Source organism: Eptesicus fuscus, chromosome 4, assembly GCF_027574615.1.
Source record: "Eptesicus fuscus isolate TK198812 chromosome 4, DD_ASM_mEF_20220401, whole genome shotgun sequence".
Classification (NCBI taxonomy): domain Eukaryota; kingdom Metazoa; phylum Chordata; class Mammalia; order Chiroptera; family Vespertilionidae; genus Eptesicus; species Eptesicus fuscus.
Genome location: NC_072476.1, coordinates 111,359,841 through 111,383,813, shown reverse-complemented (window position 1 = coordinate 111,383,813; position 23,973 = coordinate 111,359,841). Strand labels below are relative to the sequence as shown.

The window sequence follows — 23,973 nt, the reverse complement described above, 5'->3', positions numbered from 1 at the left end:
TGCTCGTCTGAGGGCCTGCGGGACGTTCTGCTCCTCTGCCCGCGGCGGGGATTCTGTCACCACCTGAGGCGCCCAGGGCTCCCCGGGGACCAGTGTGTCCGGACCGCGTTTCAGTTGACAAGGGGAAGTGTTTGACTTCACATTCCACAGGAAAGAATGCGCAGCCGGCCCAGCAGCGTGGCTCAGGGGTTGAGCACTGACCCATGAACCAGGAGGTCATGGATTCCCCGTCAGGGCACATGCCCAGATTGGGGGATGGATCCTCAGTGTGGGGCGTGCAGGAGGCAGCCGATAGATGATTCTCTCTCATCATTGATGTGTCTATCTCTCCCTCTTCCTTCCTCTCTGAAATCAGTAAAAATATTCACACAAAAAAAGGATGAGCATTGGAGGATTTTGGAGTCAAACGTGCTATAAACCAGAATGCCGGACCTCGCCCCGGCGGCCACGGCCCCCCTACCTGGTGATGTGGATTTCCGCGTCGTACAGCAGTCGGATGGTGAAGTTGGCCGCATTATCTGCCTCGTTTGCTTCCTCGCTTTCGCTATGGAACAAGCATTAGGAAATTACTGGAAGAGAAATATTAGAAAAGCTATCCATGTGTGACTTCCATTATGTTTTACCTTGAGGCTTGGAAACTGAAAGATGCCTGATTCTGAAGGTTTTGAAGATTGAAGTCGAAGTTAATAGTAAACGTCACCTATGTACAAAATTGAAATTCATCAGTGTACGAGGCTCCGTCCTCGGGGCCAACGTGAAAAGGAAGTTCCCCAAGAGAGCGACCTCCCTCCAGTCGGATTCTGAACTGCACGGACCGTGAGCTCCCACCCGTGTAGGACGTGTGGGTCCCGGTCCGCCGAGCGCAGGACGCCCGGCCTTTGGAATCAGAAGGCCCAACTCCCAGCGGCGCAGGCCAGCCCTCCCTCCAGCACACGCCTGTCCGGGTTGGAAGCTCTGTGCTGATGGCAAACGTGCTCATCGGGCTAACAAGTGGCCACCGGGGCCCTGGAGAGCGCGCTTAGACCGACCGTTGGTCAACAAAGAACTTTCCAGGCCGTGTGTGCTGTTTGGGATGCACTGCATGGGGGAAATCATACTTTTTAAAATATATATATTTCTTGATTTCTGAGAGGAAGGGAGAGGGGGAGAGAGAGAGAGAGAGAGAGAGAGAGAGAAACATCAGCGATGAGAGGGACACATCAATTGGTTGCCTCCTGCAGGTGCCCCGACAAGGGCCAAGGATGGAGCCTGCAACCGAGGTACGTGCTTGACCGGAACCAAACCTGGGACCCTTCAGCATGGACACTGTCCCCTGAGCCAAACCAGCGAGGGCTCACTTTCATTAGTAAGTTAAGGAGGACGGCCGGACTTTAAGCACGTCCTCTATTAGTAACCAGGCAGGCGGCGGTCTGTGATGCCTGTGAAAGGTGACACCTGAGGAGGGCGGCATGTGGGTGGCTTAGACTAGCGCTGGGGGCGCTGGCGTGGGTTTCAGCTGAAACGCAGCTTGTACCTGCTGTTCTGGCTTCAGAGCGGGGTACCCCACATCGCAGGCCACGGACGTCTGAGAGGCGGCCACCTGGCACGTCACTTCCGTCCCGTCCACCTGAACGAGACCAAGGAAACATGAGCAATTAGTATGCGCCGTGTGTGTGCAGGCACGCCCGTGCTGAATGACGCACAAGCGCACGGGCACTTTAGTGCTAAGGCTGGTGCACACTAACGTGACCTCCCGTCCCCAGGACTTCACATCCCGTCTTCTCCAGGCCAACGCGCTATTTTCGTTGCTAAGCAGGACACGCAACCGCCACAGCAGTGGCCAGATACTCGAATTTCCCCCCAAAACTGATTTATTAGCTCTTATATTTCATAAGCACAAAGTAATTGCAATCCCATATGGAAATGCTGTCCTAAATACATATCTTTCTCTTGATATAGTTGAAGTTTGTAGTTTCACGAGAAGAAAACAAAATTGTATGTTGGTGTTTATTAATATTCTTAAAATAATCTCAAGACTGATTTTTTTAGTTTTCCTTTTTAGAATAAGCTGTCCTTTTGCACAGGAAAGTTAAACACCAGTCACAACGGTTTAGGACGCTACGTCTGTCAAGTTCGCATCGCCCCGAGCTGGGTGGGACCGGTTCACATTCTCTCATCACGGGCAGCTGGCCTGGAGAATCTCAGCTTTTCCCTCTCCGGTTCCCTGCGCGGTGGCCGAGGGGACGGGGGCATTCGCGGTCAAGTGCGCTCCTGGGATAGTCATCAAGTCGGCGCGATGAACTGACCTCGCCGGAATGCGTCCCCTGGCAGCCGCCCGCCCGGCCCAGCTGCGGGACTGATTTCTCCGAGCAAGTGCAGCTCGGAGCATCTGAGCTCCCGGTGGCCGAGGATCTGGCCCCGGTGGCAGGTCTCAGGGCGAAGGAAAAACTGACCCGCCCGTGAGGCCGGCCCGGCCCGGACGCAGAGCCAGGCAACGAGCTCACGGCGTTTAACTAGCTGGGAGCCACGCAGGCAGGCCGGACGGTGCCCATCATGGTTAGAGACCGTCCCTCACAACGCGGAGGACAGACAGCGGGATGGAGCCGAGGGCCGGCGTGACGGGGGGGTGAGCCCGGGGAGCCAGCACCGCTTACCGGCGTGGACCAGGAAGCAAAGAACACGTTTTCCGAGAAACCCACTCGGAGCCCAGTGTTGTACGCGCTCTCCCTTCGGTTTCTCAGAGTCACCACGAACGTTAGCCTTCTGTTTTGGTTGCTGACGATAAAGGGTTGCTCTCTGTTAAAAAAGGAGAAAAAGGGGAAAAAAAGTCATGAAGGGGGAAAGGGGGCCAGGATCTAAATCCTTCACTCATTTAAAAAAGAAACGCTTCAGATTTACTTCGAATACGGAGGAAATTGCTCAATGAGAAACTATCCTCATCGCAAAGGGATAAGTTCGTGCTACCGGGCTTTCTTCTCTGCTGCCTTTAGCACAAGTGGCTGTAGTGTGCTTACTGTCTGACCCTGTACGGACGGCAGAAAGTGAAATTTAGGTTTTAACCTTTTGCACTCGCATGTCGAGTGTGACTCGACACGGTTAGCATCGGTAGCAGCTCATAGGTCGAGCCACACTCGACACGTAGTTTCACCGCGGGGGGAAGGGAGATTTTTGTCTATTTTTCCAGTATCTTTTCTTGTTTTCATTAGCATGAAAGGACAAGTAAAATGTAAATGCCGTCTCAACTGATGCCAAAAAAGAAAAAATGAAAAACCGGTAACGCATGTGAAATTTATTAGGAAACTAGTACATGATCTTGTTGGAGAATTCAGAGATGGTACAGTAACTTCCAGGGGTAGATTATTATCCACTAACTTAGAGCGACGTTTAGATGGAAAGCTCCGTATAATCACACCTCACCCTAACAAAACACACAAAGATTGTGCTGTTTGTTCTAACAGAAAAATCAAAGGAGGAAGAAGAGAGACGATTTATATTTGCGAAACATGTGAATGTAAACCAGGTCTTCGTGTGGGTGAATGTTTCAAAAACTATCACACCATGAAAAATTACAGAGATTAAAATTACTCTTTGAATGTATCAATAATTTGAAATATAAAAAAATCCAAATAAATAAGTTTGTATGAAAAGAAACTCCAGTTTTTTTATTCTACTGCCGCGCTTTGTAAAATCTGGGGTGTTTAAAAAATTAAATCCCGAGTAGAATAAAGGAATCGAGAAAAAAGCAAGCGAGTGCAAAGGGTTAAAGGTCTTTATTCGTTACAGATATTTCTTTTGTAGACAACATCTCCACAAGCCTTCACTTGAATAACACAATTTAAGGTGTCTTTTATTTCTACATTTTACACTAGTCTTTACCTTTTTTTTTTTTAGTTTTAGAAAGAGGAAGGTAGAGCGAGAGAGAGGGTGAGAGAGAAACATCGATTGGTTGCCTCCTCTAAGTGCCCAGATCAGGGATGGAGCCCTCAGCCTAGGCGTGTGCCTGACCGGGAACCGAACCCGCCACCTTTGGGTGCACAGCACGAGGCCCCGCCCACGGAGCCACACGGAGCTTTAAAGGGACACTTACTGAGCGGCCGGCAGCTGCCGGACCTCCAGCACCAGGTCGGAGACGCACACGCTGTCGTCGCCACAGTCCTTGTGGAACGGGATCTACAGAAGGAAAGCAAGCCCAGACCCTGCACTTCGGAGCGCCCAGGCGGAAGGACACCCCAGCGTCATCCTGTCTACGATGCTCAGAACCAGACCACGCGAAGCCGCGCTCCGGGCGATATACGCGCTTAGCAACATCGGGAAGGGAAGCGGTGGAAATGCAAAGTTCAAGGGGGTGACTGGCGGGGGGGGGGGAAGGAGTGTGGGGTGGGAGTGTGCAGGGGACGTCACAGGTTTGGGTCACATTCTATTAAGTGGGCAGGAGCACACGGAGTTTGCTGTGTTGTTACTCATTTCCTCCACAAACACCCGTGGGCCCTGCGGGGGGCGGCACCGCTCACGGGCCCGGCGGGCCCAGCGCAGCGAACGGGGAAGACGAAATCTCGGGCTGCGTGGCTCTTACATGCTAGTGACCCGGGCACAGTCACTGTACTTCATTTAGAGGATGAACAGCTAAAGGCCACGTCTTAGGTGTCGTTCCCACAGCAGCCACTGTGACCCTGCTAGCCGGTCTGGATTCCAGGAGGGGAGCCCCACTTACACTGAAGACCTTGGCCGTCTCAGAGTAGGCCTCCAGGGCGGGGCTGGTGCCGGGGTGCGCCAGGCTGATGTTCACGAGGAGACTCAGGGCACTGACAACATCCGAGGGCTCCTACACACACACACACACACACACACACAGAGAGAGAGAGAGAGAGAGAGAGAGAGAGAGAGAGAGAGTCCGTGTATTAGCACGGGGAAGCGTTAAAGCAGAAACAGGCCACAGTGCTGTCTAGATTACGACTCTGGCATCTTCTCTTCTGCTCTAATCTGCTCTTTGCCTCTCCGCTGAGAAACTGAAGTCAGGGGCTCAGTAAAAACCAGAAGCAGCAATTCTTGGTTAAGCTCCCAGGAACCTCATTGTGTGTATATAAGAAATGGTAAATATTTAGGTGATATGCCCAGTTTTTTAAAAAATATATACTTTTATTGATTTCAGAGAGGAAGGGAGATGGACCCATCAATGATGAGAGAGAATCATGGATCGGCTGCCTCCTGCACACCCCCCACTGGGGATCGAGCCCTGGCCTCCTGGTTCGTAGGTCGGTGCTCAGCCACTGAATCCCCCGCTGGGCAATGTGCCCAGTGTTACTGCTCTAATGGCCCTGCGTCAGTCCCCGGCCCTGGTTGCTGGCTGTCTTTTCAGTTCCTACAGCTGAGACCTGGGAGGCACCTGGAAGGGACACTGTGACCTGGAAGGGAAGGGGCAGGCTGGCTGTCAGGTGACAGACAAGAGGTTCCTTAGTCAGAGCTTCACTCTGCTCTGGGAAGCCAGACAAAGGCACTGCCCACGTCCACATCGAAACCCAGCCTCTGACTTCCCGCTGGCCCGACTTCTGGCCTACCCCCGACTTCCAGGCCTAGCCCCGACTTCTGGCTCAGGCCCAACTTCTGACCCAGCCCCCGACTTCTGGGAGAGCCCCAACTTCCGGGCCAGCCCCGACTTCTGGGACAGCCCCGACTTCCGGGACAGCCCCCATGGACTTCCGACTTCCGGCCCAGCCCACAGCAGGAGCCGCTCCCTCCTGGCCCAGGTGAGATGACCCGCGTCTCGCTGTCAGGAGGCACCCACCACCCACCACCCTCTCCACTGGCGTGCAGGGGGAGGGGGCTGGCGGTGCCCCACATGCCACTTGGTGCTGAGACGCCCCGTCTAGTGGAAACTACCAATGCCAAGACAGGGTGCGAGTGCCACCTAGCGGTCCTCGCGCGGACGCCTCCCGGCTCTTGTCCGGAAAGAACGGGGTACAGACGGCGAGCGCTGGAAACGGGCTGTGCCTCCTCCCGAGAGGCGACTGTTACCACTTAGTCCATCCCAGGCCGGAGTCCGAACTCGCGAGTCCTTTGGGGCCTGGCTGCGGGGCGGGCCCCCGGTGGGACCCGTGAGCAGTTAACTGGACAGCGTCTCCCGGCCCCTGCGGACCCCACAGGTGCACCGCAGCACCAGCGACTTCTGTCCCATCGCAGCCTGGCTGCTCACCCCCTCGATGGACGGCTGTTCAGTCTGACCTGCCCTTTGGCTCAGGGACAGGAGAGGAGGGAAACCAGCGTTCATTCCTCAAACGGTCCGTACAGTTGCCCTTCACAACAAAAGGCCAGGCTTGGCAAACAAGTAACCTTCAACTTGAACAAACACCGATGTGCGTGCATCTGAGCATCAGTTTTATGCCTTTTCAGCTTCTACACCGAGCCTTTCCCGAGGTGGTCTCTCCACCGCCAGCTGCACCAGGAGCACCTGGGCCCCTCACCCTGCGTGTCCCCTGACCTTCAACCCCCGAGTCTGGTGGCGAGGACCCAGGAGACACATTCTGTGAAAGCTCCCTTGGCAACTCCGACGCCTCTTAAAGCCTGAGAACCACCTTTCTAGAAAAGTCCTTAGCAGCTTCCTGAGGAAAGGACGCTTTCGAATTCCATCATGTGGTTTCTACAGGGACATGGTCACATGATTAATAAAGTAAAGTTCCTGGTGGGCGTGTTCTCCGAGAAGCTCATGTCCTACTGGGGAGCCTTTCAAACGCCATCTGAACCAGTAATTGCGGCCTCAGGTTAGAGCTCATCATTTCGACCCGATGCCCGACCACCCTTCACCTCCGCGCACTTGACCCAGCCGCGAAGAGCACAGGTGAGGTGGTTCTCTCCAGTTCCTCCTAGAGGAACACACTTTCCCGGGAGGAAAACGTCCACGTGAAATCCCCTGTCCACGTCGCGTTCTCCCTGGTGACCATCGTCTCAAGCACGCTGTCCCCGGCGTCTTTAAGGGTTTTATATTTAGCCCCAATAACAGCAACCCCAAATAAACGGTAGCGCCCCTCACTGGATAACGGCCCCCGTGACCATAGCATTAGCGAGGGAGATAGGCTTCCTGTTCCCAGAAAAGGGAAGCGTTCGTTCGCGAGGCGAGCGTTTTCTGGCTCCTCATTCTCCCTTTGGATTTTCACCACTTACTAGACCTCAGGGCGGGATGGGAAGAGGGGACCCCCACCTGGATGAGGATGGCGAACGCAGAGCAGGTCTGTCCGGGACCGACGATGGCATTCTTCTGCAGGCACCGGTCACCGTTCTCCTTAAACAGCCCCCTGGAGGTCACGCGGGACGAATACAGGTCTGCGTCCATGGTGATGTTATAGGTAATGGCTGTGATGAAAATCATAGAAATGTTACGACAAAAACCTCTAAAGGACAAAGCATCCCTGTCTTACTGTGTCTTACTGGGTGAGGTCTCTGACTCTGAGAAAATGGAAAAGCGGCTTTTAAGTTGATGGGCTGTGAGCCGTGGCCGGCCCAGGGCAGTCGTGACTCTAGGTCTGGTAGGATGTGTGTGACTGTGGCCACAGAGATGCCATTCAAAGACACGTGGCTGGACGCGGGGGAAGGAAAGTGGGCGTGTCCCGGGAAATCTCTGAGTGGGATTGGCCAACTGACTCCCTCACACTTTGGTTTCCACGCATCATTCGTAACATGATGATGCAACAAGGAAAGGCACAGTTATTGAGTGCCCACAGCTGAGCATGGCTGTTCCTTTGCATTCTCTTTACCGCTTCTTTTTAGTTCATTAGATTCTCTTATATTTCATCCATCTTTGTTAACCTCCTGAAGTCACTGGAGCAAGAAAAGTTACACAATATTTCTAATAGATATTTTAAAGGTAAGCTGTATAATTGATGGCTTTGAAAGTCAACTCAACCTTTAAAATACTGAAAGTAACACGCTAAGAAGGAGTAACCCCAAATAAGGCAGTTGGTGCTATGAATAGTATCATCTCTCGATTTTGGCCAGGCGGCCAGCAGACTTGGTTGAAGGTTCCGACCTTAGCTTAGACACTGGCTCTTGGCATCAGTTTTGGCCACACTGGGTTTTCATTTCGTTTTCCCCGGGTTGGTGTTATCTGCTCTATATATGAGGAAATGGAGGTTCTAAGAGATTGAACAAGTTGCCTAAAGTCATGCCGCTATGAACAGCGGACTTCGGATTCAAACCACGCTGTCTGAGTACGTTAGTCTATTGGTTTCCACTGAACGGAACACCCACAGGAACGACCAGTTTCTAACGTCTAGGGCCAAACACTGACCCAGCAGCACAGGAAAGAAGTCACCTAACCGCGGGCGAAGCCAGCTGCTGAGCCGCTGCGGCCGGGGAGGGAGGGGAGGCGTGGTGGGTAGAAAACACGAGCGAGAGGACGTGGACCTTGGCCAGGCCCTGGAAGGCGACCCGGCCCGTCCAGGAGAGAGACGGTGACAGTTCCTGCTGGCATGTGCCCAGGGTGTAAGCCACCGTCTCCTGCTGGTAGAACACATCTCAGACGCGTACCCCTTCTCTGCATTCACTTTGCAGATTGAAAACACTGGGCACAAATGATACATTCGTGTGTCTCTCCTCATGATTCCATGCTTATTAATGCCTCGAGAGCAGGAAGCATCTTGGTTCTCGTACTGAACAGCTCTGCGTGGATCGTGGCCTGGCCGGCGTGCCGAGCCCTCAGTTCCTGCGGGAGGGCCCAGGGTGACTGCGAGCCGAGGTGATGGGGGACTCGGGCGGCACACACTCGGAGGACAGATTGGGGAGGGCCTGTGACCGTGTCGTAGAGATTACAGCCCGGTCACCTCCCGGAGATGCTGAAGGAAGCCCTACGCCACGCCTCCCGCCTCGGCACATCCCCGGCCCCTCAGCGCGTGGCAGGTGAAACGTGTGCGAGTGAAACCCCATTTCTGTGGGTCCACAAACTCGAAGCCCGAGTTACACTCAGGACTGGCACCCCGGAAGCACACCGCTCCGTCCACATGACCCCACTCCACTCACCCACGCGGCTGCTGGGCGTGGCGGGCCTGAACTTCGCCCTCAGGCAGAGTTTGAGGCGGATCTCCGCATTCTTGTTGAACAGGATGATTTTTTCTGGTGTGAACGCAGCGTCTACAGACACATCAGCAATGCTCTGCGACCTGAAAGACACAGTGAGGACAGACAGATGGACAGACCGCCAAGTACCGGAGTGCTAACTTCACAGGGGACCAGTGCCTGCAGGGTCCAATCCCCCCGCCCCCCCACATCCCGCTCCATCTGAGCACCCGGCAGCACTCAGGTGGGACGCTCTGAGCTGGCGCAGGGACGCTGTTTCCTGTTTGGGACCGTGGCCCCAGCACCGTCCCCTTTAACGGTGTGGTTTAATGAGTGCACGCGTGGGCACGGGCCGAGTCTGCGGGCTCTCCGCAGAGGGGCCGGCGGTCCTGGTCCAGCTGGACGCGGTGCCATGCATTTTTCTCGTAAAGACAGGGGAGACAGGGCGGCAGGGGGGGTGGCGGGGCTGAGGCGTGTGCTTGTGGCGGCTTCCTGCTGCCTCGGTGACTGGCGGCGGTTCCGTACAGCATGGCATGTGACCACGATGCTGGCAATTAGCCTGATGCCGGGAACTGGGGAGGAGGCCGCCCAGGCAGGGGCTGCAGACTCGGCCTGCCTCCGCCCTTTGGGCACCTGAGGGCCTTTCCCACACGCACCGCCTCGTTGCTCCTACGCCACTCCCGTGAAGGGGGTGGGACACAGGCCATGTCCGCTTATCATGAGGACGTCTGAGACACGAGGATGCCGGTAACGGGCCAGTGTGCCGAGTCACAGTTAGGAGAAACCACAGCAGGTGAGCAGTTAGAGCCCCTGGTCTCCTCGGCCCCTGGGCAGTGGGATTTGCACGCCATCATGTGACCCCCTCGGGCACACCCTGCCTACTGACAAAGCAGCCAGAAGAAATCCATAGTCTCCCTGTCCCTCAAAGCACCACGAGAAGATCCAGAAAACATTTCCTTCCCATGTCAGGACTGGAGTCCATTGAGAAGGTGTGTCAGTAACGAGTCATGCCTCTCCCCGGCCCCTGACGGGCAGTCACAGAAGCCCCGTCGCAGAGGCAGCGTGGCCACAACCCTCAGCGCCGGGCAGCCCAGGCGGAGGCTTTCGGTGAGTCCGCCTCTTGGAGAAGCTGAGCATTTCTCCCAGGAGACAGGGCACTGATTTCAGCGGTTTGGGAAACGTGTTTTTTGAAACTTATTCTCAGGAAGTCGCCCAGAAAAGCCAGTCTCAGCACTAAGGGAAAGTGGCACCAGCCTACTCTGGCCGAGTGTCAGTAATGGACTTCAGGTGTCCGGACGGCTTTGAAGAATCGATTCATCTTCCGAGGAAAAGGTCTGGCCATCACTGACCGCACTGCAGAGCGTGTCCTCGCAGAGCAGGGATATGGCCCTCCGGGGAGGCTGCCCGCCAAGACGGGCACGGTCAAGTTCACTGAGGTGTAATTGCTGACTGTTTAAAAACCAGTCATATAGTCCTAGCTGGTGTGGCTCCGTGGATAGAGTGTCAGCCTGCAGACTGAAGGGTCCTTGGTTCGATTCCGGTCAAGGACACATGCCTGGGTTGCGGGCTCCATCCCCAGTAGGGGGTGTGCAGTAATTCTCGTCATTGATGTTTCTCTCTCTCTCTCTCCCTCCCTTCCTCTCTGAAATCCATAAAAAAAATATATTGGGGGAAAAAATCAGTCCTGTAGCCCAGCCAGTGTGGCTCAGTGGTTGGGTGTTGACCTATGAACAAGGAGGTCATGGTTCAATTTCCGGTCTGGGTACATGCCCGGGTTGCAGGATCAGTCCCCAGTGGGGGGTGTGCAGGAGGCAGCCAATCGATGATTCTCTATCATCATTGATGTTTCTATCTCTCTCTCTCCCTCTCCCTTCCTCTCTGAAATCAATAAAAATATATTTTTAAAAATTAGTCATATAATTATGTTATCACCCCTTGTATTTTTCCAATGGTATGTTACTCTTAACTGGTTTTAACTGATTTTATTCAGTCGATATGTTTTCTTATTTTTAACATCTTAAATATGATCCTTCAGTCTTATTTTTCCACATAAAGATTTCATTAAGACAATTCATCTTGTTTTTCGAAAGCACGAGTGAGATACTGTACATGGTGCCATTAAACTCAGAAACAGCACAACATCAATGTGTAGCTTTTCTGTTCCTGACGTATTTGGACATTTAAAGCCAATTTCCAACAGAAACAAGTGAATGAATGGTTGAACTGTATCTTCTTGGGAACTCTTGATGAAATTCTCAATTTCTTTCTGGTTCCATTCCCTCACCAGCCCCATACATTTATTTTTGTCCTTGAACCGCATGGCGCTTGAATCTCTTATTGTCCCTGCTCTTCAGCTCCCACTGGTTCAACGAGGGGCCACTAAACAGACACAATGGCTTCCTGTTCATGACTAATACTTCTAAAAGGTGCCTCTTAACCACACGCAGAGCTGCCCTGCGGTCTGAGCGCTCAGTATGCTTAGGGCATCTCATGAAGCTTCCTCCCTGGGAGCCAGCGAGGGCTCTTTGGAGACAATCTTTCAAAGCACCCTGGAGACCATTTCCATGCCCTTCTGCTCACCACAGAGAAGAGACGCTGGATTCTAATGGGAAGCAAATGTTTTTCTCTCCCACCAGGGAAGGCAGTCCTTCTTTTACAAAACCAGGGCCCTAGATTCTTAGATAATGGACGTGGCCCCTCCGAGGACCACCAGGGAGATCTAGGTCAGCACGCGGCCCTTCTGCAGGCCCCGCGGAGCAATCTGCCCAATCTGCTGTACGCGCCAGCCCTGCTTCATTGGCTGCTCTGTGTCTGCCTCGCTCACTCACCAGAGCTGGACAACTTGTCCAAAGGCGCCAATGGACACATCGGTGATGGAATCCCCATTCAGGTCTCCAAAGCCGTCCAAGGACCTCCCGAAGTACTGGAGCCGGCTCCGGAAGGCTCCGTCGGATCCCAGGATTTTCTGAAAGGGTACGTTTGACATGCAATTATAGGGCACGGCAACTGGAATAGAAAAAGGCATCTTGTACACGGCACTGTGATAGTCTTCACACAGCCTCTTCACAGGTGGCCTTCTTCTCCCTAAAACACCATCAATTTTCAATCTCATCTTATCTGATTGCTTTTTCATTCTTGCAGCCACACTTTCATCAGAGAAACAGCATGAATCTCTTCCCATAAAACCACAAACCAGCACCAAGCAGGGAAGGATCGGTGGCCGAGGCAGGAGCTGACGCAAGTTCAGGTCCCAATTCCCACCCTCCCTCACATCCCAGCTCTCTACTCCAAGCTGCCTTCCCAGCGAGGCCTCCTGGGTCACCCTCATCCCTGAAAATTCATTCCCTATTTCATTAAAAAAATTCCTTATCATTTACTACTACCTGGAACACTTCATCGCATTATTCTTATATTCCCCTGTCCCCTCCACGAAGAGCAGAATTTTGTCTGTCCTTTCTTTGCGACATCTCGCAGTCAGGACAGCCCTGGCAGGCTGTGGCAGCTCACTCAACATTCACTGAGGGAGTGAACAGTTCCAAGAGGAGAGGGTGGCATGGATGGTCCCCAGGCTACGCTCCAGCCGGGCACGATGATGCCCTGTGAACACATCACCGTGGACGCCAGGTTACCTGGGAGAACTTGGTGCGGACGGTGCCCCCGTGGCCGTTGTAGATGTACACGGCCCCCGCGTTCTGATGCTCCAGAGGCGACCCCACGATCACGTCATTGAAGCCGTCCATGTTGACGTCCGAGAGGGCGGCGATCGCGGAGCCGAACCGCGCGTTTTCCACGCCCTCGGGGCCTTCCAGAAACTGGTGCCAGTTCAAAATGCCCTTGAGAAGGGAAGAGGGGTGAGTAACGCAGACCTTGCAGCCTCACAATTACAATTCACAGCCAGCGATGGCCACACCCACTTGCAAGCTGGTAAGTGGAGAGGGTTGGAAACCCAGAATTCAAAATCCTCCAGTTATGGTGAGAATTATAAATAAGAATTTTCATAAGCAAGGTCATAGGAATCTGCTCATAAGGCAAGGTGCGAGGAGACGATTCTCTCCAGCAACAGCCTGCATAAAGGCACCCACTCCTCCGTCTCCTCTTTTCCTTCATGTTGGTATCTTCACCTGCTTCTATACCTTTGATTTAAAAATTTTTGGTGAAAACATATTGATATTTTGAATAAAATTAAAGTGGAGACAAAATAAAATGCAAGATCTTAATTTAGACCGTTACGGAAAGATTACTGAACCGTGGCATAATTTTCATGGTACAGAAAGTGAAAAGCGAGATCATTCATATCCCAGTAAAAGAAACACTAAACAGTTCCGCCCAAAGAAAAGACCTTTCCTTGTAAAAGACGCGGTCGTTTCTTCAGATTTTGAAATCAAGAATGGGGATGTTCCATGACCTCACAAGAGAGCCACGCTCCTCACCGGAAACCAGGCCGTGCTACTTCCCCCTCGTCACACTCGTCTAGAAATCTGCATGTCACCAACTCTGCATGTCACCAACTCGTCTCCCCTGCAGCCATGCAGAAAAGCTGGCCAGCAAGAAACAGTTACGAATCTGGGATCTGCAAACCTTCAACCACGTGGCTCTGCCCTTTCCTGATTGAATGCTCAATTATGCATTTTCGTGTGCTTTAGAATTGTCTTACTTGCTCTGTTGAAGGGCTAATTTTTGCATTAATTTAAATAAATAAGGGAGGACAAAATATCACAACAGCTAAACGTAATACTATGCTAATGTCAGCGTCCCTTGCCCACCCCTCCCCCTCTGTGGTCATCTGAGTTTCTATGGCCCTGTACTTATGTACATAGCTTTAGAGAGTTCAGCCCACCAGCTGGAAAGACGGATTTTCCATGTTGGCGCGCGCTACGTTTGATGTGCAAAGACTGGAAAGTCCCAGAGTTGGACGTATACCTAAACGTTACACTAAGCAATGGAATTTCCTGACGGCTGATGTGCAAAGCATCCAGGGTTACCCGGAGGTTTCCAGGGGCCTGGGACCATTTGCCTATTTCACTGTAAAACGTCCACAAGACAGTGTTGAGCAGTTATTGTGATCTGTTTACAGCAGAGAAGAATAACTGGGTAAGACACGGTAAATACACAGGTGTTTGTGTGTGTTTAAGAACAATGTGCATTTACCACTCCCTGCGTAAGAGAACATCCATGCAAAGATCTCATGGAAAATGTCAGTGCACAGTAAGCTCTAGGTGAGGTTCTAGGTTAATGTGATTTTAAAAATGATAACTGAACGGTGACAACCTCCAAATAATGAAACAGAAACATATGTACATGAAAATCATCTACACTAATAAAAGATAAATATGCAAACTGACTGTCACTTCACAACACCCACCAGCCAATCAGGAGTGGGTATGCAAATTAACCCAACAAAGATGGCAGCGGCCCCGCCCCCCCAGCCGCTCCCGGCCTCTGGGCAGTACGCATGCAGGTGCAGAGTGGCCGGGCGGGGCAGGATGCCTGCTATGAGGGGGAGGGCGGGGGGCGGAGGGAGCTACAGAAGCAGCGCTCTGGCTGGAGCGAAGACTGAAGGCTCTGGCGGGAGCGATGGCCTGGGTCCCAGGTGCCGGAGGAAAACCAGTGCCGGCAGCCAGGGGAAGGAAGGCCTATTGCACAAATCTTCGTGCAATGGGCCTCTAGTCATTCAATAATAGACTTTCTTTCATCAAATGCAAAAAGGCAGGCTACCGTTTACTAACCAGTACTAATCCACATTAAACTAAGTCTGCGTCGCCATGTGTGTACATGTACGTCATGTGTGTACCTTCGTGATGGTGAACAGGTAGACTTTCCCCTCCTCTTTCTTCAGGTCGTTCATGAACATGGGCGCACCCACCAGGAGCACGTCTGTCACGCCGTCCTTGTCCACATCCACGGAGCAGAGCACGCTTCCAAAATAGGAGCCAATCTGGAGCAATGAAGCAGATCACCTTAGGATTCCTGGGACTCCACATGCCTCGTGTGACGCTGGACTTTTATTTACTCATTCGACAACTAAGAGTGAGTGCTTACTACCTGTGAAGTGCCAGGGACATAAAGATGGATGACACAGCCCCTTCTCTCAGCCTGTGTTATCAACTAAAGTGCAAGGTGCCCCCAAATCACCAAGAAAACACCTTTAAAAATACAGATTCCTGAGGCCCATTTCCAGAGATGCTGAGGCCATGCCTAGGAAGTGGCCCAGAAGACAGCATTTTTATAAACACGCCAGGTGTGTCTGCTGCTAGGGGTCAAAGACCACACTTAGAAGGTATAAGGGTGTGTTACGGAGAAAGGGGGAGGAGAGGAGAGAGGTGGAACAAATGCTGTGCTTCCATGGAAAATATGTTATAACGCAGGAGAGTGCCAAATATTGTGAGTGAGTGCTGGGAGCCAGGGCAGCTTAGAAAGATGAGTGTTGTATGAATTGCATCTTAGGAGCCGCCAAGGAGTTTCCAAGTGGAGAGGAGGGGAGGCCTGGGTGGTGGACGGGCCCGCGGCCTGGTCTGGGACAGAGGAGGGATGGCTGGAGAGATGGGGCCCGGAGGGTGAGGGCGAGAGAATGTGAAGTGAGAGCGGCTGGGATTTGAATGTTCATTTCATCCAACCATTGCTCAACACATGTCGCTGTGTATACCTCGGAAGGATTTGGAAATAAAAAGGAACGATTCCTTTCATTGCACTTTCATTGTTTTGTTTTTCTCAAAATAAAAGCACCTTTTAAAAAGAAGCAGAGAGGAGGGAAAGGAAGTGACCTTGGCTGGTTTGGGTCAAGGAGGTGGAAGACCCGGGGAAGCTTCTCCTGGGAAGCCGACAGTGGGATCAGACCGAGCCCTGAGAAGGGGAGTCTGTGGGGAGTCGTTTCTCCGCCTCGGGGGACTGTCGGAGCGCCGTGATCTCATCTCAACTACGTGCCTCCCCCGAGGTCAGAGATGCCCAGTGAGGACACGGGATCTCCCGGCTGACCTGGGCCCTGTGGGCACCACTGGGGCAGTCATGCCCGTTTCTGACCCGGGACTGTCCCCCGTCAGCGGAGAGCGGGAAGGAGAGCTGCTCTCCTCCCAGCGAGTCGCAGCCACAGCAGCCACTCCTTGTCACTATCTCTCCGAATCCTCGGCTCCCAGCAGGGTCGCCTCCTAGCGGCGGTTAGGTGCTGTTATCACGGCCTTACCAACCTGGGAGTCAAAAATATGGAGTGGGGTCCAGCTGGCGTGGCTCAGTGCTTGAGCATCGACCTGTGAACCAGGAGGTCCCAGTTCAATTCCGGTCAAGGGCACATGCCCAGGTGGTGGGCTCAATCCCAGTGTGGGGCGTGCAGGAGACAGCTGGTCAATGATTCTCTCTCATCACCGATGTATCTATCTCTCTCTCCCTCTCCCTTCCTCTCTGAAATCAATAAAAAATATATTTTAAAAAAATATGGAAAAAAAAATGGAGTGGGAAGAAGCCAAACAGCATGGCTCTGCAGCACCCCCAGGACTGGGTCTGAATGACAGCTCAACCCCATGAAAGCTGTGACCTAGAGAGAGAGTCAATCTCTCAGGAACCTGTCCAAGGACCGGCCAGTCTCAGGATTGTTGTGAAGATTTCAGGAATATTCAAGTAAAGGCCGATGCCAGAGCCAGCCTGGGGGTAGGCAGTCAATAAATGGTCATTTCCACTCCTCCCACCCCCCACTCCCTCCCGCCCCAGCTGTCCCTGAAATTAATTTCACCTGCTGAGCGATGGACTTTACCTGGTCGCCTCTGTGAGCCTGAATCACCGTGACGTTGCCATTCTCATTAACACTGTACAGCACTATCTGGCCCGTGTAATTCGCCCGAGGGGCGCCCGCGACGAAGTGGACTCCTTTTCCGGTAGAGATGGCGGCCACCGAGTAACCTGGGAGAGAAGGAGACGGTGGGAACCAGGGACCGGCCGGGCCCCACAGGCTTGCGGAGCTGGGGGCGTGGCGGAGCCCTGTCTCCGTCCTGAGCCTGTCCCTCAGGCCTCATCTTCCTGTTTCCACGGTGACCTGCTCCTGCCCTCCGACCAGCAGCACTGCCCTGCGTAGTGGACATCTACCCGTGAAGCTGCCCCGAGATTCCGGCTGTCCCCACCAGCCACCCATGAACCTGGCCCTCAACAACTTCCTTCAGGGGGCCACTGGATGGATTTCCACGGTACGGCTGCCGCCCCGCCGGCTGGGCTCGGTGGTAGAGCATTGGCCTGTGCACTGAAGGGTGCTGGGTGCAGGCTCAATGCCCCGCGGGGTGTGCAGGAGGCAGCCGGCCAATGCTTCTCTCTCTCCATGGATGTCTCTATCGCTTCCGCTCTGAAATCAGTAAAAACACGTGGTTTTTTTAAAGGAAATGCTGCAGAGTGGGAGGAACACGGCCTTTGGAGTCAGTCCCCACTTCGAATCCTGGATCTGCCTCTCCCTGTGCTGTTCACCTGCAGGCAAGCCATGCCCCTCACTGGCTCTAAAGGCACAGGGGGCCCTAAGCCTCGCTCGGGGGTTGTTGGAAGGGCTTCACTGTTCGCGTCGATACGGAGTCGGCAGCTCAGGGACTAGCCCGTAGTGAGTGCTCAACATCCACGGCTGTGTATTCCAGGAAAAACAGGCTAAGAGCTCCCAATTTATCAGACTCCCACTTGCTGCCCTGGCTCCTGGGAACTATTTCCACTTTGGAGAAATAACTGTCACAGGAGGAACAACCCCTGGACAGCCGGGAGACCGGCGTCCTCAGCAGGTATGGCGAAGGCCTGGTTGGCAGGAAGGGGGCATGCACCCTGTGAGGCAGACATAGCGAGTAGGCGAGAGGCCCAGGCCTGAACGGTCCCGATTCCACACGGGCCAGGGCAGGGGCAGGTCCTCCGCGTGCAGCCCCCGCGGGCGTGCCTGCCTCACCTAGGTAGGAGCTGTGGTTTCTGTCTTGCAGGATCTGGTCGAAGGCCTGTTTGGAGAAGGTCAGGTGTCCGCTGGCCGTCTGCTGAACAACGGTCCCGCTCCAGTCGTAAGCCCCGACTGCACCCAGCATGAGGACGTCCTAAACCGGGGGAACGGCGGGGTCAACGCACGTCACCTCTAACACGGGAGGGCTCAGCGTAGGCCCAGCGTGGAGAGAAGCTGTCCAGGTTTAGGGGGGACTCAGCACGGTGAAGTCAGATTGTACACACAGGTTGACATAGCTCGGAGTCGTTTGAACATACTTGTGCTGGGGGACAAGCCTCCATGGGCTAAGCTACCTCGGGCTCTCCTGAGTATGACATGATATGGATCAATCTCTCTAAGGAGCTAGAATCAGGGAGCGCGTAGCCATATTCAAATTTCCACTCAAAGGCCCCATCTGCAAACGCCGAACAGTTAGCGGGAACCTCTCACCTCAGGGTTCATGAGAGAAGCTCACGGTTGGGTATGAGGAGCTGAGAGGTGGGGGATGATGCTGACAGAGGAAGGAAGTCGGGGCCACTGGGTGCTGCTAACATCCCCCCCCCCCAACCCCATCGTGGGAGGCCCTATCCAGACCCTTCTATTTTCAGCTTTCCTCTTGACGCCTTCTCAAACGTCCCTCCATCATGTCTCTCCTGTCCCATCTACTTGGAAATAGCACAGGCACAAAAGCTGCCGTAGCTGTGACAGTGGATCCCACATAGGTTGCCACAGGTCAGCACCGGTGGGGGGAGGGCAGAGGAGACAAGCGACTCTGTAAACTGAAGGGTCCCAGGTTCGATTCCGGTCAAGGGCACGTACCTCAGTTGCAGGCTCCTCCCCGGCCCGGGCCCTGGTCCGGGCTCGTGCAGGAGGCAACCCATCCATGTGTCTCTCTCACATCGATGTCTCTCTCTGTCTTCCCCTCTCTCTCCCACTCTCTCTGAAATCAATGGGAACATGTCCGCGGGTGAGGATGGATAACAACAGCAACAAAAAACCCGGGAAGCAGGGAGGGGAGGCATGATGAGCCGGCGTGTTTAGGTGGCCAGTCAGCGACGCCAAGAAACTCAGCGCTGTGACCCGGAACAGGACCTGCTGACGCACAAGGCGCCGTGCGCGTGGGGTAAGCGCAGGGGCCGCGTGGCTGGCATCTGATATACGCACGTGTTCAGGAGAGTAATCCGCGCTGAACCCCACTTGGGACATCTGCATCTGGAAGTTATCTCCGCCTTGCACGGTGCCTGGGAAAGGACAGTGTCAGGGATTATATCACCGTCAATCATTTTCAATGAAATTTTCAATCATACATGTACACGCGTGCGCATGCGCGCGCACACACACACACACACACTCACACAATGTTCTAATGTTCAATCAAAAATATAGGGCTGGCAGAGTGGCGAAATCACTAAAAAAAGTATTCCAACAGACATGGGAATCCACACTAAATTTTTCTAATTTTAAAAGTATACATGTTTTAGTAAACACATTCAAGAATTTCAGAAACTATAACAGTGTAAAAAAGTAAAACTCTTACAATTACGAAAACTATTTACCGTGCAAAAAGGTAAAACTATTTACAATTTTATAGCTATCACTGAATTGCCCTGGAAATGTTATCCGTGTTATCAATAAGCTGAGCGTCTCCGCCTTTCCATAATCGCTCCAGGATTAAAAGTGACTAGTCTGTTATCTCCTGAACATAAAGTAACAGGGCTGCAATTCAGATTTTTAAATATTACTGACATTGGGACTATTTTCTTATGTTTACTGGCCATGTGTATTTTATCTTTTAGAAATGACTTAGTCATGTCCTTTGCGTCTTTTTCTCACTGATTTGTCAGAGTTCTCTTCCCACAAGGCATGCGCGTCCACCTTGCAGCATGCGTGGATGCGGTGATGGGATGAAGAATCAGCGAGGGCTGGGAGGAGGCTGGGGTGATGGGATGGAGAATCGGAGAGGGCTGGGAGGAGGCTGGGGTGATGGGATGGAGAATCGGAGAGGGCTGGGAGGAGGCTGGGGTGATGGGATGGAGAATCAGCGAGGGCTGGGAGGAGGCTGGGGTGATGGGATGGAGAATCAGTGAGGGCTGGGAGGAGGCTGGGGTGATGGGAAGGAGAATCGGAGAGGGCTGGGAGGAGGCTGGGGTGATGGGATGGAGAATCGGAGAGGGCTGGGAGGAGGCTGGGGTGATGGGAAGGAGAATTGGAGAGGGCTGGGAAGAGGCTGGGGTGATGGGATGGAGAATTGGAGAGGGCTGGGAAGAGGCTGGGGTGATGGATGGAGAATCGGAGAGGGCTGGGAGGAGGCTGGGGTGATGGAAGGAGAATCGGAGAGGGCTGGGAGGAGGCTGGGGTGATGGGATGGAGAATCGGAGAGGGCTGGGAGGAGGCTGGGGTGATGGATGGAGAATCGGAGAGGGCTGGGAGGAGGCTGGGGTGATGGATGGAGAATCGGAGAGGGCTGGAGGAGGCTGGGGTGATGGGAAGGAGAATCGGAGAGGGCTGGGAGGAGGCTGGGGTGATGGGATGGAGAATCGGAGAGGGCTGGGAGGAGGCTGGGGTGATGGATGGAGAATCGGAGAGGGCTGGAGGAGGCTGGGGTGATGGATGGAGAATCGGAGAGGGCTGGGAGGAGGCTGGGGTGATGGATGGAGAATCGGAGAGGGCGGGGAGGAGGCTGGGGTGATGGGATGGAGAATCGGAGAGGGCTGGGAGGAGGCTGGGGTGATGGGATGGAGAATCGGAGAGGGCTGGGAGGAGGCTGGGGTGATGGGAAGGAGAATCTGAGAGGGCTGGGAGAGGCTGGGGTGATGGATGGAGAATCGGAGAGGGCTGGAGGAGGCTGGGGTGATGGATGGAGAATCGGAGAGGGCTGGGAGGAGGCTGGGGTGATGGATGGAGAATCGGAGAGGGCTGGAGGAGGCTGGGGTGATGGATGGAGAATCGGAGAGGGCTGGAGGAGGCTGGGGTGATGGATGGAGAATCGGAGAGGGCTGGGAGGAGGCTGGGGAGGGGCGCTACCTTCGATGCTGAAGATGTGCTCTCCGATGGTGCCCGCCTTCTCCAGCAGCGCGGCTTCGTCGGACACGTTGAAGAAGTACCTCTCGGTGGGGGCACTGGCGATCGCTTTGATTTCTTTTATTAGGTTTTTCGTGTCGAGGGCATTTCTGTTTAAGTACCCGAGGACCTTGGGAGCAGAGGGAGAGGGGCAAAAGGTCGGAACTGAGGTGCTTCTGTCTCCCTATTTGCACCCCCAGGGCCAGGCGACTTCTGGCAGAGCAGGCCCCCCGGAGGAGTAACCCACACCCCACACCCACAGGACCCACAGCGGGAGCAGAAACGTGCTCAGCGGCGTGGCTCAGTGGGCGAGCATCGACCTAGGAACCAGGAGGACCCGGCTGCATTCCTGGTCAGGGCACAGGCCCGGGTTGCAGGTTCGATCCCCAGTGGGGGGGGGGGGGGGGGGCGGGAGGGGCGTGTGCAGGAGGCAGCCAATCCATGATTTTCTCATCATTGATGTTTCTCTCCCTCTCTCTTGGTCTCTGACATCAATAAAAAAATATTTTTTAAAAAAAAGCAAAAACGGTAAACATCTCTTTTTGTGTAAAGCGTCAGGAGCCATGAGGAGGTGGTCTTGGGAGGTGACGATGTAGAGGAGTATTACCCCCCTCCCCGCCCCCCGACAGGGCAGGGATGCCTCACCGCGATGCCGAACCGCAGGATGTTGTCCTCGTTACACTGCGCGATCACGTCGCTCAGCATGGAGCCGTCGTGCGACTCGCCGTCGGTGACAACCACCATGACCTTGGTGGCGCCTGGCCGTCCCCCAGCAGCCGCCGTGTAAGCTCGGTCTCTGAGGCAGAGCAAACGGAAGGCTCACTATCTGTGAGGGCGTTCCAACGGGCCCTGTCCTTAGACTTGCAACCCGTGAGCAGGACCCGGGGACTCGGCACGTCTCTCCCGTCGGGCGGACACCGGTCAGGGCGCGCGGCCCGTAGCTGGAGGGGACCCTGACCGCGGAACCCTGGCCGGGCACGGGCAGGCCTTTCCTCCGGCTTCTCCACGCGGTACGTGACGGAGCACGTCAACTGTCCCTCCCGGTGACCCCTGAGCGGCGTGGGAGAGCCGGTCACCGCCTCTGTCTTTCCTCCCTCACAGGCACGATGGGCGGCGGCTCACCTCGCGTACTGAATGGCTTTGAACGTGTTGGTGAGGTCCCCGCCCTTCTGGACCGTCCTGGATGTCGCCGCGGTCATCTCAGCTCTGGTTTTAAAGGTGGTCAGGTTGAACACAACTCTGGGGGCGTTGGCATACTGAATGAGCCCCACCTGCAGGAGGGCAGACGTTCGCAACGCGTGTCATTAAGTTAGAAGTCATTCTATGAGGCCAACAGGATAAAAAGCCAACGTGCCTTTAGATGTGGGCGGATAGCTTAACGGAGTCATTTTCATCTTTGTTTGTGAGACCGGTTATTTTTCTTCCAGTGAAATGACTCCTCAGTTGGAGGCTGTACGTCAAGCGTGTCAAACTCACGGCCGCATGCGGCCCACAACAAATATGTTTGCGGCCCAGCCAATATAATGGTATATAAGAAACATTTTAATAAAAATTTTGTAACTTAATTTTTACACTATCCTGTTATACATAATTATTAATAACGAACTACAATGTTCAATCAGTAAAGACTGATTCTATAATCGTGTTGCATTCATTTCTCGCACGTGCCTTACGTGCAGGCGCACCATTTCTCTCCACTGACACCAGCGGCAAATATTTTAGCAGCCGATGGCCACGGCATTAGTCTTGGACTGACTTGGTTGGTGTGCGCAACAGGAAATATTTCTCTTTCAGACAACAAGAAAAATAGGTTTGTTTGCGTTACTCAGTGTCTGGTAAGTTAATGTTTAAGAAAAAATATTAATTCTTATTAAAATGTTCTATTATTTTATGTTAACAATGACTCATTTATTTCAGCCCGTTGTCTTCAGCATGTCTCTATCGCAATAAACCTACGTTTCTATGGAAATGGAAGCTTTTGTGTTTTTTGCGGCCACATACACTTAAACCTTGCTTATTTGGCCCGTGGTAGCCTGTGAGTTTGACACGCTTGCTGTGCGCGTAGAGCAACAGCACTGATCGACAAGCAAGACGATGTGCTATTGTGTACAATTTGGTCCTCAGGAGGAATAGCTGTCAATGTTTAAGCACTGCCCTATAGTATTTTAATGTGGATACGTATTATAATAAAAGTTCATACCAGGAAGATATAAGTGATATAAACACTTTAATTCATGATGGACGCCAACATGTAAATAACTGTGAGCAGCGTGGGTGGGAGAGGACATCGCATCAACTCAGGATAAGTATATAATGAGCAAAGAAGAAGCGTTCGAGCCCTGGCTGGTTTGGCTCTGCGGATAGAGCGTCGGACTGCGGACTAAAGGGTCCCAGGTTCGATTCCAGTCAAGGGCACATTGAGCCTGGGTTGTGGGCTAGATCCCCAGTGGGGGGCATGTAGAAGGCAGCCAATCAATGATTCTCTCTCATCATTGATGTTTCTATCTCTCCCTCCCTCCCCCTTCCTCTCTGAAATCAATAAAAAAATACATTTAATAATAATAAGAAGAAGAAGTGTTCGAGACAAGTGGTCACTGCTCATAGTCGATGCAGTCACCCCGGGAGTGTTACTGTGCGGGGTTTCCTCTCACGGCACTTCGGGTCTGAGACCTCACCTGTGGGTGTGGCCTGGGGTCTCTGGGCTTCAGAGAAACGCCCTTGGAGAGTCTGACCTGAGAGCTGAGACAGGACAACTTCTCAGCAGACGCCACCCTCACCCTTTAGCTCCGGGGTGGGGAACGTCCGGCCCACATGCCTGCATTTGGTCTGGCCCAGCCAAGGCCTTAGGGGCGAGTTAATTAAATGTTTGACCAAATACAGCAGGCTGATTTTTAAGTTGATAATGTTGTATGGCCCCAGAACGATGTTATAAACACCCAAATGGCCCTTGGCAGAAAAAAGGTTCCCCACGC

General features: G+C 53.5%; 1 protein-coding gene across 1 annotated transcript in view; it reads right to left on the bottom strand.

Moving 5' to 3' along the window:
- ITGA2 (integrin subunit alpha 2) overlaps positions 1-23,973 on the bottom strand; it is a 73,817-nt gene that overhangs the window by 16,513 nt on the left and 33,331 nt on the right. Inside the window, exons 7-23 of the mRNA XM_054714328.1 lie at positions 22,124-22,272; positions 21,647-21,797; positions 20,966-21,131; positions 19,106-19,182; positions 17,918-18,056; positions 16,763-16,908; positions 14,813-14,956; positions 12,651-12,854; positions 11,850-11,986; positions 8,986-9,125; positions 7,172-7,323; positions 4,691-4,801; positions 4,067-4,149; positions 2,634-2,775; positions 1,514-1,606; positions 624-700; positions 461-544 (exon numbers count right to left, since the gene is read on the bottom strand). Coding sequence (XP_054570303.1) covers positions 461-544; positions 624-700; positions 1,514-1,606; positions 2,634-2,775; positions 4,067-4,149; positions 4,691-4,801; positions 7,172-7,323; positions 8,986-9,125; positions 11,850-11,986; positions 12,651-12,854; positions 14,813-14,956; positions 16,763-16,908; positions 17,918-18,056; positions 19,106-19,182; positions 20,966-21,131; positions 21,647-21,797; positions 22,124-22,272 — 2,195 coding nt within the window. The remainder of the gene's footprint in view (positions 1-460; positions 545-623; positions 701-1,513; positions 1,607-2,633; positions 2,776-4,066; positions 4,150-4,690; positions 4,802-7,171; positions 7,324-8,985; positions 9,126-11,849; positions 11,987-12,650; positions 12,855-14,812; positions 14,957-16,762; positions 16,909-17,917; positions 18,057-19,105; positions 19,183-20,965; positions 21,132-21,646; positions 21,798-22,123; positions 22,273-23,973) is intronic.